The sequence below is a fragment of the Mus caroli genome, unplaced genomic scaffold, assembly GCF_978045245.1.
Source record: "Mus caroli unplaced genomic scaffold, Mus_caroli_1 scaffold_8, whole genome shotgun sequence".
Lineage (NCBI taxonomy): Eukaryota > Metazoa > Chordata > Mammalia > Rodentia > Muridae > Mus > Mus caroli.
Window position 1 is genome coordinate 1,309,053 of NW_028227263.1, and position 16,601 is coordinate 1,325,653.

General features: G+C 49.3%; 1 protein-coding gene across 3 annotated transcripts in view; it reads right to left on the reverse strand.

Annotated features, from left to right (window-relative positions):
* The window catches only part of Shank2 (SH3 and multiple ankyrin repeat domains 2), a 453,640-nt gene that overhangs the window by 367,599 nt on the left and 69,440 nt on the right, over positions 1–16,601 (reverse strand). For all 3 annotated transcript variants that reach the window (XM_085841131.1, XM_085841128.1, XM_085841127.1), the window contains exons 4-6: positions 10,912–11,115; positions 8,591–8,662; positions 5,242–5,350 (exon numbers count right to left, since the gene is read on the reverse strand). In XM_085841131.1, coding sequence (XP_085697257.1) covers positions 5,242–5,350; positions 8,591–8,662; positions 10,912–11,115 — 385 coding nt within the window. The remainder of the gene's footprint in view (positions 1–5,241; positions 5,351–8,590; positions 8,663–10,911; positions 11,116–16,601) is intronic.

The window sequence follows — 16,601 nt, forward strand, 5'->3', positions numbered from 1 at the left end:
CTGGCGGCAGGCTGCCTTCATTTGCACATCTCTCTCATTGTCTGCAGACTCATGTTTATGAGGTCTCAGAACCCTGCTCCCTCCCTCCAGACACAGCAATTCCTGGGGTATCGATCATGCACTGTGATTCATTGTGTGACAGACAGACCATAAGTCATCAGACAGGCCCCTCCACTCCCCAAGTCACAGAGCTCCAAGTAAGGGGAAACAGAATGTCCACAAAAGCTCCTAATTGGGCCGTGTGGGAGCTGGACCGGGCTCCCCAGGAGCCCACCACAGCCATATGTGGGTGGAAACAGCGCCTCTCAAGGATGATAAAGAACTTAGCTAGAAGCAGCCCCACCCCCACTGACAGCTCCGGAGCATCACTGCCCGGAACCTCTCGTTTGGTGTGCTGCCTGGGGTTTTTGTCAACTTGACATAAGCTAGAGTCGGCTAGGAAGAGGGAACCTCAACTGAGAAAATGTTTCCATCAGACTGGCCTCTGGGCAAGCCTGTGGCACATTTTCTTGGTGAATTATTGATATGGGAGGGTCCTCACCACTGTGGGAGATGTCACACCTTGGGCTGGGTCCATAGGCAGGCTGAGCAACCCACAGGGAGCAAGACGGTAAGCAGCACTCCTCCATGGCTTCTGCTTCAGTTCCCACGCCAAGGTCCCCCTACCTGGCATCCCTGTCCTGACTTCCCTTCACAATAGACTTCAACTGTAGGCTGCAATAAACCCTTTCCTCCCCCAGCTGTTTTTGGTCACTATGCTTATCACAGTGAACAGAAAGCAGACTAGGACCAGTGGTGACCAGGTCTTAGAAGTGAGTCCAGATGAGCAAAATGGCTCTGCAGGAGCAGCCAGGCAGGGGACTGTGCTATTCCAAGCCTTTCTCGGAGGTTTTGGAGGTAAAGCAAGTTTCTGGTTCATTAATCAGATGCCTTTCTCTCATCTGAGCAAACTTCAAAGCTCAGGAACCCAGAGTGGGAAAGAGATGGACTAAGTCCCCCAGGGCTGTCACTGTGACTGCCTCTCCAGGGCTTGGAGCTGTCATCCATCTGACATCCCAGGAGTCCCACCATGGCAGAGAGTAACCCAAGGACCCCTCCACTAGGACAAGTTTTCTCTTTATATTATTTAATGAGATTGGCATTTCCAGCAGCTATGGACATCTACTATTGTTGACAGACCATGTGGCTTTAAGTGGCAGGTCACCCCACCAGGATCCCCATGTCACTTGCACATCAGTGAACCCAGAATGATTGCTGTCTCAGCTACAGATCCCCAGTGCAGCTGAGTCTGAGATGCAGAGCTGAGGCCGAGACTGGTGGCATGCCTTGGCCTTCAGAAGGAAGCTGAGTTTGACTCTCCATAGGGTATCTGGTGTGCAGCGAGTCTGCTATTCAGAGGGTGACTCAGAAAGTCACCAAACCCAGCTTGGAGCTTCTAAAATGTGAAAGGAATAGCCAAAGTCTGTTAGAGCTAGAGGAGGCAAGCACCCATCTGGAAACAAGAGTGGAGCTGGGGCGTTAGATGGCTCCGTTGCTAAAGTGTTTTCTGTGCATGCCTAAGGAATTGAGTTCAGATCCCCTGAACCTATATAAAAAGCCAGGCATGGGGTATCCACTTATACCCCCGGTGCAGGGGACGCAGTCACAGATGGAATCCTGGGGCTCACCAGCCGGCTAGCCTACCTAACCTAGCTTGAGAGCACCAGGCCAGTGAGACACTGAGAGACCCTGTCTCAAAGAAAGGGAACATGGACAGCTCTAGAGAAATACAATGTTGCCCTCTGCCCTACACACACACACACACACCTATAACAAACAACAAAATTACAAATAATTTCTGTCAAGCACCCTAAAAAACCCCAAGCCCTCCATGGGTACGGTAGGAAAGGGTTTCTAGAATGGTATGTCCCTCTCTAACCCCATATGTCTGCTGTGCTCTGCAGCCACATCTGGCTAGGCCTGCCTTTGCTGATGACTCCAGAACAGCCACCCTTGACCAGGAGTGCTGTATCAGGACCGGCTTAGCATTCCCGTTGCTTCTCTCCAGCGTTCGCTCATTTTAATCAGCTAACAGCCTACGTTGTAGCCACAGTTACACAGCTGTCTCTCAGTGCCCATGGAGGACAAAGTCTAGGGGCCTTGGGACACCTAGAAGCCTCCTATCCCATCCCTCCTCTCCAGACAGGGTTTTACTGTATAGCCTTGACAATCCTGGAACTTACTTTGTAGTTCAGGCTAGCCTCAAACTCACAGAGCTCCATATGCCTCTGCCTCTGCCTCTGCCTCTGCCTCTGCCTCTGCCTCTGCCTCTGCCTCTGCCTCTGCCTCTGCCTCTGCCTCTGCCTCTGCCTCTGCCTCTGCCTCTGCCTCTGCCTCTGCCTCTGCCTCCCAAGTGCTGAGATTAAAGGCGAGCACCACCACAAACTCCTTCTATAAAGCTATGTTATATTTGACTTTTAATCATCTCTATATTATTCTAAGACCAATGGATTCCATTAAGAGGTCTATAGATACCACAGCCTGTTTCTTACAGGGCAATGACAGGAGAGAGGACAGACATATTCTTTGGCTTTCTTTGTCAATCCCTGGTTAGCTAGATCAGTGTGTTTCACTGAACACTGGCTGCATTTCAGAGAACACAGAATAATCATCACGTGTGGAATCCATACTCTGAGCTTCCAGGTCCCTCATAGCAGGAGCTGAGAGGGCAGAATCTCTTGGAATTTCTCTAAGAGCCAGCTCCTTGCCCATCATTACTACCTCTGTTCTAGCTCCAGATGGGGCTAAGAGAGGCCACCACATGTACACCTCTGCTTCAAAACTGTCAGTGTCAACTGGGGTCTGCTCCAGGATGACAGCTGCTTCAAACCTCAGAACCAAAGACCCTGAAGTAAAAAGGGATGGGAACAAAGGAGCCACAGCTCCCATCAGGAAGAAAACTCCCACTGCGGACACTAGCCTGTTCTACTGAACAAGGCAAGGTGAGAGGCTCATACTACCTGGTCTGGTCCCTTATAGAATCTTCAAGAAACAGTCACCATGAAACAAGGAGAGAGAGCCAGACCTGAGTGGCTTACCACCAAGGCCACTGACTCATGATTAGAAGAAAATACAGGCCACAGACCTTGAGGACAGAGCCACGGGCCTGGATGAAGGTCATCTGTGGAGATTTGAAGGCTCCTTGGGAACTCACAGGCCCATAGACCTTTTCCCTCTTTGTGTGTGTGTGTGTGTGTGTGTGTGTGTATGTGTATGTGTGATGGGGAAAGAACCTAAAAGGGCTCTACCACTGAACTACACCCATAGTCCTTTTTTTACCTTTAAATCTGAGACAGGGTCTTGCTATGTGGCCCAAGCTGGAAGTGAACTTGCAATCCTCCTGTCTTAGCTTTCTGAGTGCTGGGGTTGTGGACATGTGTCATTCCTGGCTACACTTCATTTCCATACCAAGAGTACAGGGGCTGTATGTCATTGAATGGGACAAGCCAGAGCTAGCCCAAGATCAATACATGGGAGCATCAATGTAGAGCCATGAGGAAAGCAGGGATCAGACATACAAAGTCAGGAGCCCTGAGGCCACAGGAGGCACCTAGTCACCACAAGGCACAGAAATATCACTTTCTTCCCTCAGGGGGCTTCTTCCTTGGGCTGGTGCCTGCTTATTCTGGTCAGGACCTCCTCTCACATCCCCCTCACCAGGACACCTAATCTCTCCTGATATGTTCGATGTCACCACCATCCTCAGAAACGAGCCCTCTCCCAGTTCTCATGCTGCTTACAATTAAACCCAAAGAAGTGCAGGAGCAAAGAGGCAACCCAGCCTGCATCAGGGCTCAGACTAGGTTATGCCAGCAAGATCAGTACGCAGTGGGGCCCACCTCAGCTTGACAGGTCAGCCAGGCTGCCCCAAATGACAGACAAGATCCACACTTTAAAAGACACCTCCATATCTTGTGCACATATTAATTTCGAGGTGTGACAGGAATCCATGTGGGAGCTAGCAGTGGACCTGGGGTATCCTGGGAGGAGAGGGAGGGAGAGAAGAAAAGAAGGCAGGAAAAAGGACCCCAATGCTAAGGTCAAGTCTCTCCTGACCCAAGATCACATACCAGACCAAGCAGATCCAAGCTGCTGGGGAGAGTCCCTGGATCTCTGCCTGCCATCCTTGGCCATCATATCAGCCCTTGGCCAGTGTTCACCTGGGTTGCTGTTAAGCTCTACCCAGTAAAAGCAGAAGATACTAGCAACAAGGGAAGGCACTCTGGATTGCCCTACTGACATCTAGTGGGGGACTCAGCAGCACCCCACACACCCTAGACCTAGCCCACAGCAGAGAACAGTCAGACCAGGTGTTAGCAGTGCAGGGCCAAGAGCCCCCTCCCCAACCAGTGCAGCTTTCTCCCAAGGGTATTTCAAGCCTAAGGAACTCAACACCCACAGGGAGCACAAGATATGTGCATGCAGCTGCCTGTCTGTGAGGAAGCCTGCACCCAGGCAGAGGGAAAAACCCAAGCATGCTACAGTGCTGGCTGCTTAGCACATGCACCCCAGGGGCTCGCAGAAGGCCCCCAGTCAGCAGACAATGGCCCCACACATGTATGGCATCTATTCACTTTCTTATTTTCTAGCACCTATGCAAGGAGCACCTACTGTGTACATGTACTGAGCCAGAGGCAACAGCAGGGAGAAAAATACAGGCCTTCATATCAGAAGTTACATGCCTAGGGAGCATAGAAGCTAATTTTATGTCAAGTTGATACAAGCTAGAGTTATCTGCAAGGAGGGAATCTCAACTGAGAAGACGTTCCATGAGTTCTATCCATAGGGCATTTTCTTATTTAGTGATTGACGAGGGAGAGGGCCCAGCCAATGGTGAGTGGTGACTTCCCTGGGCTTGTGGTCCTGGGCTGAGCAAGCCATAGGGAGCAAGCCAGTAACTGTGGCCTCTGCATCAGCTCCTGCCTCCAGGTTCCTGCTCTGCTTAAGTTTCTGTCCTGGCTTCCTTTGATGATGAACATGATGTGGAAGCCTAAGCTGAAAAAACCCGTTCCTCCCCAAGTTGCTTTGGTCATGGTGTTTCATCACAGCAGTAGAAACCCTAAGACAAGGAGCCACGGCAAAGCCCAGGTAAAACCAAGCCAAGCATGGAAGATGAATGATGCAGAGTAACCTGAACCAAGGAATAGACAAATGCTTTACCCGCTAGAGTATACAGAAAAGACCCCCTTCATGAACACCTACCTCCAGTCTCCAGGTCATGGAAATTGGGATCCAGGCCTCTGTCCAGCAGCTTGGCCAGCTTCTCCACTGAACGATGCTGAGTGTGGTCCATAAACTTCTTCAGATTGGTCTGGAGACGAAACGAACAAGACAGAAGTGTCTTTGTGAAAAATGTATTTACAGGGGCAGGGGTGAAGCTCAGTGGGCAGAGAACTTGCCTGGCATGAATGACGCCCTGAGCTTGCTGCAACTCCCCGCTCCTGATGGAGCCGGGAAGATTGGTGGTTCAAGGTCATCCTTAGCTACATAATGGTTTCAAAGCTAGTTGGACTACATGAGCTCATACTGGAAAAAAAGGAAAGGAAAGGAAAGGAAAGGAAAGGAAAGGAAAGGAAAGGAAAGGAAAGGAAAGGAAAGGAAAGGAAAGGAAAGGAAAGGAAAGGAAAGGAAAGAGTAGATGGGAGAGGAGGAAGGGATGGAGGGAGGGAAGATCTTTATAGACTAAGAAGATTGTCCACTAGGAGGCACTGGCCTCCTCTGCACAGAGCACTGCTGACCCCCCCCCCCCCAAAAGAGGCCTCACAGGCAGGAGGCCACATGTGAGGTCAGCACACAGCCAACACCATGGGCTTGTCCTGGAGGAATGTCTCAGAACCCTAGCTGTTTGCCATTTTTGTACTAACCTCTCAATGTCTGTTCCTCCTCCAGAATTCTCATAATGGACTGTAATTCCTACATAATGACACTAGGGGTTTCTGGGTCACCAGGGTGGAATCCTGATGAGTGGAGTTCATAATCACCTGAAGAGGTCCCAGAGAGTTCACTTCTGACAGCTATAACCTGGGCACCCAGAAGTCCAAATTCAAGTTGTGCTGTCAGAGAGTCAAGGGCCTTGGAGCTGTGGGAAATCCAGTGGTTATGATAGCTGCAGAAGTGGGTTCTACCATATTGTGGGCAAGAGATACTCTCATGTGGAAAGAGAACAGATCGCTGTAACAGGGTGACAACTGATAGTCTCGGGACTCACTCAGACCTTCCACTCCATTCCTAGAGGAAGGCTGAGGCTGAGGCTGAGGGTCTCATCTGTAAAGAGGAGACTGCTGAACCCCACCCCATTAGTTCCAGATCGAAACAGTAACACCTGCCCTCAGAGACACCTAGTCCAGGATAAAGGTCACATGGGTTAGCCGCAGGACCTGAGCCTCCCAAGCCTTCCTGCTTAGAAGAAGTTATAGCATCCGTCTTTAGCAGGCAGCTCAGCACAGGATCAGAAAGAGCCCAGCATCTCTCTTGGGCCCCACCCTCATCCTGATCCGTAGATTCTCAACATAGGACAGGAACACCTGTGATTTTTAGCCTGATAATGTTCCTGGGACATCCACATACCTGCCATTGGTTAGACTCCCACCCAAACATCATTGACATCTTTCTTTAAAGCCACAAGTATTTATGCCTACACATTAAATAACAATAATAATAATAAAAATAAGGAGAGCCTGGACCATACTTGGCCAGGACATGGCTGAGGTGTCACAGTGTCAAGGAAAGTGGTGGTATACCAAAAGGCAGGGGACCAAGGGCAGCTGCCAGTCACCTCTGGATAACTTATGCACAAAACATAAAACTATGTTGGTCAGAAAGGCCACAGAGGCCCCTAAAACAGCACAGGCTGTTCCTGTCTGTCTGGGTTGCTCATGAGAACTAGATAATGAGACCTAGAGCTGAGGACAGGGCACAGCTTATTTCATGATATAGAGAACTCAAAATGGACCTGAGCTGGACACTTCCCCATGGGCGGCTAGCTTTCGTAATTCTAAGAAGTTGTGAAATAGCCCTATCTTGCGGGAGATAAGGCACCAATGGTCTTGCCCAGCTGTAAATCCTACAATCCATGATAGCAACCTGCTAGGCAATAGCATAATAGCAGTGGAATAGTTATGGGGATAGCCAACCACTCCCTGACTGCCTTTGAGGCCCGCTCCACAGCACGAATCCAAACCCAGTGCTATAAACTGGGTCCAAAAAACGCATGGTAGGGAAAGTCACAGGCCCTTGTGAGGAAACACTAAATTGACATGGTGCCAAGCTGCCTACTAAATATCTGCTTACTCCCTAAACAACGTTACTCTTGGCCCAAATCAGAGAAACCTCTCTTCCTAGTATTTGCAGAGCCTCATGGTTGCACAGGCACTGACAATAAGTAACCTGTGACTACCCAGCCTGAATTGAGACATTGAGACTATCCCCTCTAAGGCTCCGAGAACATTAAGGAAGAAAGGGAGGAAAGACCACAAGAGCTGGAAGAAAGGGAGAAGAGCTGCACAGTGCCATCTCCTGGCAAACTACAGACATTGCAGCCTTGAACTCAGCAGCTGTGGACCCCTCCCTGCACTGGGTCTGCACAAGAGTGGGTCCATCAGCACTCAGGCGTGGATGGATGAGGGGCTCTGACCTACCCCTCACAGCTGAACTACTTGCGGATACATTAAGAAAACTGAGGAGTCTTTGGCTTTGGTGGAACAAGAGTGATGGGAAGTATGAGGACTGATAGGGATGAGAGGGAGGTAAGAGAATTATAGATCAATCAAAATGCTTTTATACAGTATGGACCATACAGTATGAGGCTGTCAAAGAACTAACTTAATTTAAAAAAAATTAACCAAAGACAAGAATGAAACTCACAGTGACAACCCCACTCCATCTGAGACACAAGGAACTTGCATGTTGTGAAAGCCCCGGCTGCACTCCCTGTAGCAGGAAAGCTCACCGGCCAGCACCAGGCACCTCGGGGTGCCTAAGGAGAGGCAGTGTCCACCCCATGTCCTCAAGGCTCCACCCACATTCCTCAGGATCTCTGTCTCCTGCTACAGGCATGCTCCTGGCTCCCAGGGCCTCACTGGCATTTCTGGAGTGTGACACAGGGACTCTTCATGCCTTCAGTGTGCACAGAGCCCTCCAGCTAGCACAGAACTCTTCTCCCATTATACCAAAACTTCCTGCCTTTATAAGGTCTGTTCTGATTCGGCAGCAACAGCAACCAGAGACGGTGCTTAGCAGGCATCCCTCAACCTCACCACATAGCCAAATCCCACAATGCCACTCCTGCTGCCTTTTAACCTCCCTTGGTCACCAGGGGAACAGCAATCCCCTGTTCAACCTCCACCAGCTTCCCTGGACACCTTGCTGCCTGCTATCTTGCTGGGTCTCCAGCAAAGTGCATGGTGAGGCATCCTGTATGCCCCAGTCTGGCCTCTTCCCACAGGGTACACAGGGGCCACTCTCAGGAGAGTGAGCCCTCCAGAGACAACACAACAAGATTAGAGGTGACCTGATGAGTGGAGAAAGCGTTATCCCCACACACACCCCATACCTTTGTGTGGAGCCTGGCCAGCTGCTTCTCATCCAGGTTGGACTGCTTGTACACTCGCTTCTTGTAGCGAAACTGCCATGGAAACAAGAAAAAGGTGGCCGATGACTAAATGCCAGACACGGATGCTCAAAGGAAAAGCGATCAGGGCAAAGGCCAAATAACCTCAGGTTTAACCTAGACACTGGTGTCCATACTGCACAGCCCATCCCCTTAAGAGTCCCACCATCTGTCAACCATCTGGACACAGGGAAGGCTCTCAGCTATAGAAGCCAGTCCTCAGTACAGAGAATAAGATGGCCTGACACACCAGAGTTCATGATTTCATCCTGCTGGCTCATGGTCTGTGGGAATCTACCTGCCCTGAGCTTGTCTGGAGGGCGCTGTGGAAGTGACATTTTTCTTCCCTGTCACTCTCCTCTGTCAGAGCTGCATGAGCCATCCCTTTATCCCCCTGCCCAGGACTCAAGTCCCCGCTGGCCCCTCAGGACAGTACTGCTTACTTGGGATTGGAAATTTCATTGCAGAGTGGGGGAATGGACTTGGCGTTAATGGCAACACTCCCGGGCAAGTGGTGACCCAGTGGTCAGCTTTACCACACACCCCTCTCCTCCCACACACCCAGGCCTTTGTGTAGCTGACTGTTCGAGGCACTACAAAAGGTTCTCGAATAACATTAAGGGCAGGTGCATGATGGAGATTTTGAGGGGAAACCTGAGGTCTTCTATTTGTTGATTGACTCTGAACTGGTCACTTTCCCACCTCAGCCTCAGTTTCCTTATTTGTCTCATAAGGACAACAACACCCAAAGGCCCCAGAGTAGAATGACCTTTCTGAATCCAGGTCACTTTGTGTCTCCTTCCTGATCTTCTCCTGAGACTGTCACACTCCCAGGAATAAAGGGCGGGAACATAGGAACAAGGGAACATTCCAGGTGGAGGCATACGCTAGTCCCCCAACTGAAATCTGACCTTGTATTATTTTCCCTTTTTTGACTTTTTTTTTTAACTTAGGAAGTTGGAGCGAGGGCTTTTGCTTAGGAGCAAGAGCTGTTCTTCCAGAGGACCCTGGTTCTGTTCCTAGTACCCCATGCACTGGCTCACAACCATCCGTAATTCCAGTTGCAGAGGATCTGATGATGTCATAGCATACATAGATGTAGCTTCTGTGGGTACTTCACATATTTGAAGCATACATAAATGCTGTCTCAATATTATTTTGTGTCTACTTGTGTTTTGCCTGCCTATATATCAGTATACCATATATGTGACTGTTAAATATAGAGGCCAGAAGAGGGCATTAGATCTCCTGGAACTAGAGTTAAAGATGGTAGTAAGCTACCAAGTGCTGGGAATTGAGCCCAGTTCCTTTGCAACAGCAACAAATGCTCTAAACCACAAAGCAATCTGTGTGTATATGTGTGTATGTATATATGTATGTGTGTATGTGTATATATGTGTGTACATGTGTATGCATATATGTGTGTCTATGTATATGTGTATATGTACATGTATGTGCATATATGCATGTTTGTGTCTATGTCTATGAATATGTGTGTATATGTGTATACATGTGTGTGCATGTGTGTGTCTATGTATATGTGTGTATAAATACATGCATGTGCATATGTGTGTGTGCATGTGCGAGTGTGTGTGCGTGTGTGTGTGTGTGTATGTGTGTGTGTTTGTGTGTGTATTTAGATGCTGGAATATGAACTTGGGTCCTTTGGAAGAGCAACAGTTGCTCTCAACCACTGAGAGCACCATCTCTAGCACCATCACCAACCCCGTACTATCTGAAAGAGACAACTTTGTTCTGTTCTCCCTCTGCCCCACACAAGATGACAAGTCCACAGGTATGCCACAGGTATGACTCAGATGGGAACTTTCTTGATTTTTAAGTGTCAAAACAAGTCAGTCCTGAAGAACTGGATTGACGGGATTGCCTGGGGAGTGTATATCTTATAAGCTCAGCTTGTAGCTTCTGGATGGAATTGGAAGATGTCTGTGCCTGCAGCTAGACTACAATGCTTTAGCCCTGCATCCTGCCCCAGACCACATCCAGATGCCACCATAAACTCAGCTCTCACCTTGTCTTTAACTAATCACGACACTGATCCAAATTCCCAAAGCCACCAAGAAGGACCACTGGGTACCTGTCACAACATGCCTAATAGGGAAGGTCCAGAGGAGCCAGACTTTACCTGCAGGGTGGGTAATTTTCTAATTGCAAACCAGCAGGAGCCTGGTTAAAACGCTGCCCTCGGTGGCACCCAGGCTGCACAAAACCATCCCTCCCTCACACACTCACACATGGCTAGTTACCTCCAAGGAAGGCACACCCGGGCCCATGGGCTGTGGGTATTCCCGCAGGAGCCGTTCCTCATCCAGGAACTTGCCGTCACGCCCATTGCTGGCGGGCTGAAAGAGCCCATAGTTGAGTACATCCTTCAGGCCTTGATTCAGCGTGCACAGTATCCGCTGCTTGGCCACCCACACGGTGGCGTCTGGGTTAAATCGAATGCACTTCTGCAGGAAGAACAGAGACAGGAGTCAGGATGCCAAAGGTCATCAGAGCTACTAACCTGGGCACAGGATCAAAGGATTCCTGTTCCTTCTGTTCCTGTCCCCTCTGCCCCACTGCTACGTGTTGAGAACACAGAAGCCAAGAGATATGGCTTACTAACTACAAAGTAAAGTTTACCTTTGTCTCTCAAACAAAAAGGCTGGGGAAAGCAAAAGAACTCAGTCCAGGCTGGGAATCAATGAAGTGCCTGCCCTCTAACCATGGGACCATGGGACGTGAGCTTGAGCCCCAGAACCCTCAGCCTTAGGGAGGGAGAGACAAGCTAAACCCTGAGAATACCTGACCAGCCAGCCTAGGGACCGAAACCAAGATTCTCATATGCTTATATGTGCACACCAGAGTGCACAAGTGCACTGTGGCGGGGGCATACACTGGGAGTCATAGTTAAATACAGCTGTCCCTAAGACATCCTAGGGGTTACAGAACCCCCTCTGAACCTTCAGACTTATGGACACTCAGGTTCCTCACATGCAATGACGACATGTTTTTAAAAAGTCCTCTCAAGTGCATTTTATTTGGAGTACAACATTGCCATCTACAAAGTTCATGTTTGAGAACTATGTGATTGAGTTAGAAAAAGAAATCTCTCTTGTTTGAGGCATTTACAGCTGCCCTGGGACACATGGTTGGATATAGTGCATGATTTCCTATTTGGTTGTAACACCTAATAGATCCAGTGTACCCCTGTGTAAAAATCACACTCTCTCCTGATGAAGATAGAAAATGAGTCTTGTGAATGATTCTCAATCCACTACATGGAACCCCTGGTGCAGCAGCTGACTGTGGGACAGTGCCACTTGAGGTGTCCACGGCTTGCTCTCTGGCAACTCTGACACCTTGCCTCAGGAGTTCACCATGGGAAACCTGAGAGACTAGAGCCTTCATATCACCAGCACTGTCTCTGAACCGTATGCACTAAACAGCTAGTGACAAAGCTCTATGGTTAAAAGTGCTTGTGTGCAAGTGTGAGAATTGGAGTTCAAATCCCTAGAACTCATAGAAATGCCAGGTGGGTGTGGCATCTGTAATTCCAGCCTTGGAAGGCAGGGACAGTGCATCCAGCAGAGCTGGCTGATGGCACCAGATGTAAGGGCAAGCTCTGGGTTCGACTGATAGAGCCTTAAACCCTGCCTCAGCGAACAGGTGTAAGAGTAGTGAAGGATGATTCTAGACACCCACTGTAGACATCATGTAGCCAAATATGCATATGTATATTCACACCATGTACACCTATGTAGAAATGGAAAAACCAAAACCCAACCTGTACTTGAAGCGTGAGGGGTGGCAATCAGGAGAAACTATTTGAGCAGGGTTGGGGAACATCAAGCCAATTACTGCAAGAGGTAATTTCTTAAAAGGTTAAACAGCATCAGCAGGGCCTCCATCGCCCACACTGCTAAAGATGCATCCCTGCCTCTAAGAACTGGAAAAGCGACACTCAGTTGTGTTCCAGGAGATTTCTATGGCACTCCCTTGGAAGCCAAGGGAAGGCAAAGCCCTACCAGGCTCATGTCTAACTAAGACTTTTCATTTGTCTTGGATTAAAATTAGTTTCTAGTGCTCAGCCATAGCAGGAGTGCAGGGATGTGCTTCCCTGCTGTGGAGACAGCTCAGAAGAGCCGAGGGATTACTGAAAGAGGCTGGAATTAGTGCTTCACAGGGGATCCTGTGTGTGCCTGCCTAAGGGTAGAGCTGGATCCTGTTCCTGAGCACCAGTAGGTTCTCATGGCTGCAGAATGGCTCAGCTGCCGTTCACCCTGAACACTAGTTCAGCGGCTACAACCCCAGCCAGGGAAGCTGACACCTATGCATGAATGAACATTCCTGTTGGCCCCTCTCGGGTGTCACTGGCTGAGTTCAGGGTGACCCTCTGACCTTCCTGGGTTATAAGACCTGGTGGAACCAGTTGTTCCTTCTAGGGAGGAGGCACATGGGCCTCCCCTCCATCCACCCGGGGCTAGGTGAGAACTCTCTATGATCTTGACATAATAAAAGTACAATAAGAGATATAGTCTCCTGGGGCTGCACATAACCCCGCCACTCCCAGTTCAGGAATCATTGCGGGATTTGGGTTACAGTCCACAGATGGGACATCCCAACTCAGGTTCCCTCACAAGTCACACTGCAGAGCATTTTATCAGCCTCTCTCTCCCCTCAGCTGACAAGAACCTGCCAACTGGCAAGTGCCTAGACAGGCCCAGGGCTGTATGCTGCCTCCCAGAGGACTTGTTTGCCATTGTAGGCTACACAAAGACTAGCACTCACTGCCACTTGGTGGGCAGAGCAGGGACTCCCAGTCTGTGCCTCCCTAGCGTAAGAACCAACCCTGAGAAACAAAACAGCAGCTTTGGAAAGCACCAGGGGTGCCACATGGAGTCCCTTCTGGGAAGAGCTAGAATATACAGGTCAGGAAGGCCTGGGTCTGCCATCCACCTGCTGGGCAGACCTACTAAGTGGCCACTGGCTACCATGTTGATTCTTCAGTAAAGTGGGCCTCACTCCACACACATGACAGCCAGAAAGATACAGGTGACCATAAGCAATATATACCCTCAAGAAGACAGACATATATTTAGAGATGGGGTTTTTGTAGGTGTGGTCAATTAAGATGAGGCTGCATTGGAGAAGTGTGACTCTGACCCAATACTGTGGCATTGCAGAGATGGTAAATGGGGATTTCACAAGAGGTGCATAGGATGGAGGCTTCAGGAGGATTATCGTGGGATTGGTCCTATAGGGGAAAAAATGCTGAGGTTCTCCAACAAAGGCCTAGAACTGTAGAGTGGGACAGAGGCTCCTCAGGGCATCCTGGGGAATCCCAGATAGCACTTTGATCTTGGACATGTGAACTCAGTGGTATAAGGCAGCCTGACTGGGGTCATTCACAACAGATCTGTAAAACACCTGCCCCTGACCTTCAATCTCGATTGCCAACTTTATTGAATTTGGAATCACACATCTGGGCATATCAATTAGATAACGGTGAATTATCCATTAGGAATAATGGTGATAGTGGTGGAGGGTTGGGTAATAGTAATTGGTGATGACCCTGGTGATGGTCATCACTGAGAATGATGTGGCTTGTGTGTTTGAATGCTCAGTTCCCAGTTGCTAGAACTGTTTGGGAAGGATTTAGAGGTGTGGCCTTGCTGGAGGAAGTATGTCACTGGGGGCGGGCTCTGGGAGTTAAAAGACTCACTACATTTCTAGTTAATTCCCTCTGCTTCTTGGAATTCAAGATGGGAGCTCTGAGCTTTCAACATCAGCTGCTATGCCTCCTGTGGGAAGCCACATGTGCCGTTGCAGGGTGGCACTGGCCACCACGCATACATAGGCAGTAAAGGTTTTTTTGCCAAGATGAGGTTTTGAGAATTAACCAAAATTAACCAATCAGATGAGAGACAAGTTAACCAATCAGATGAGAGAGAAGTTAACCAATCAGATATAGACATGCAAATGAGGTGGTAAGCATAACCCATGCATAACCAATCCGGGTGTGAGACACGCCTCTCCTAGGCCTATATAAGCAGCACCAGTTCTGGGCTTGGGGTCACTTCACCTCTGCAATCAAGCTCTCCCAATAAACGTGTGCAGAAGGATCCTGTTGCAGCATTCTTGCTGGCGAGTCGGGCGCGTGCAAGAGCCTCCGTTCTGCCATCACAGATTCGGATCCCTCTGGAACCATAAGCTAAAATAGACTCTTTCTTCTGTAAGTTGCTTTGGTCAGGCCAGAGCAATAGAAAGGTAAGTAATATAACCACCCAAACCTACAGAGCTGCAAGCATGAGCTGGGGCTGTTCATAATGCTAAATAGTGTAGGACACTGATACTTCCACCAGTGAACTTCACTGTCAAAGTCAAATCCAAGACAAATGGTGTTTTCATGCAAAGAACAGTCAGAGCACCACCACCCCAGTCACAGACATCCCCGACAGCATTTGGTGATCATGCATTTGAAAGTGTTCTGCAAGATGTGAGCCAAGAACTGAAAATATTCAGGCACAGACAGCATTAGCATACACTGTGGACAGGTAGAGAAAACAGCCATGCTGGGTCTTCAACTCAGTGCAGGGCAGGAGCTTGAGAGGCTGCTAGAACAAATCTTCCACACTGTGTTCATTGGCCAAAGTTTCCCAAGCTAATTTGCAAGGGTATTTGCAAAGTTCAGAGGGTCTTGATCTTCATCAAATCCAACCAGAAAAGCCCCAGCCTGTGTGTTTCGCTCTCTCACTGTGCATCCATTTGTTCCCACAGCATCAGAAGTCCCAGATGGAGTCTCAGTGCCGGCTCCTCCTGAGACCTGTTTCCTTGGCTTACAGCTGGTGTCTTCTCCCTGTCCTCACAGGCTATCCTGTGTCTGATCCTCACTTCTTATTAGGTCTCAAATTACATGAATCAGAATCACCCTCTTGACCTTAATTTACCCAAATCCCCTCTTGAAAGCCCTAGCTCCAAACAGTCACATTGTGAGGTCCTGGGGTCAGGGCTACACCACAAGAACAGAGAAGGTCACACCTGCCCTATTGCTATATGTATGTTACATGTATAGCTGGATGTTCAGGAGCAAATATCTATAACCCACAGAGGGCCATGTGCCCACAGTAAAGGCTGAGGGGCAAGTCTGCACTGTCAGTCCATGTGAACCTCAACGGGGCACACAGCAGTGCTGGGATCACATGTCCACCACTGCAGAAGGGCAGCTGCCCCTCATTTCCTATCCTCAAGTGCTCTGAGTTTCAGCAGCACTGTGGATGAAGCCAACTAGAGTGTGGCCATGTCTGTCTGGAGCCTGCGATGAGTATAAGGACTGCTCCATGAGACTGCAGCGAGGTGAGGGAACGTCTAGACAAAGCGAGGAAGAATAGTAAATACTACACTGCATAAATATGTCTCGTTACAGTGGGCAGCCTGGACAGAAAGATCAACAACCCCAGACTGCCATTACACATACACTCTAAGATGACTGCCTCCTCAACCTCTGTTAACCCTGAGAGAGACTTAAATCATCCACTTACACCTGAGGAGCCAGGAGAACTAAGGCTAAGCACTCAGGGAGGGGTCCTAAGGTATCTGGGGCCATCTCCAGAGCTGAAAGCCCAGTCCCTGCCACAGATCACACCACAGCACGCCTGTGGACCGTGCACTCCCACTGTGCTCCTAACATACTCCTGACAAGGAACTGCATCTCACACCAAAAACCTCTCCGCACTACCCATCTGCATCATCACGAATTTCTTCATGATGCTCTGTCTGTGTTCATGTGTATGCAGGTGTTCTTGTGTGCAGATGCATATGTGTGCACAGAGGCCAGAGGACAATCTCAGGTGTCATTTCTCAGGTGTCATTCACCTTGTTTCCCTCTCACTAGCCTAGAATTCACTGACTGGGCAATGCTGACTGTCCAGTGAGCCCCAGGGATCTACCTGGC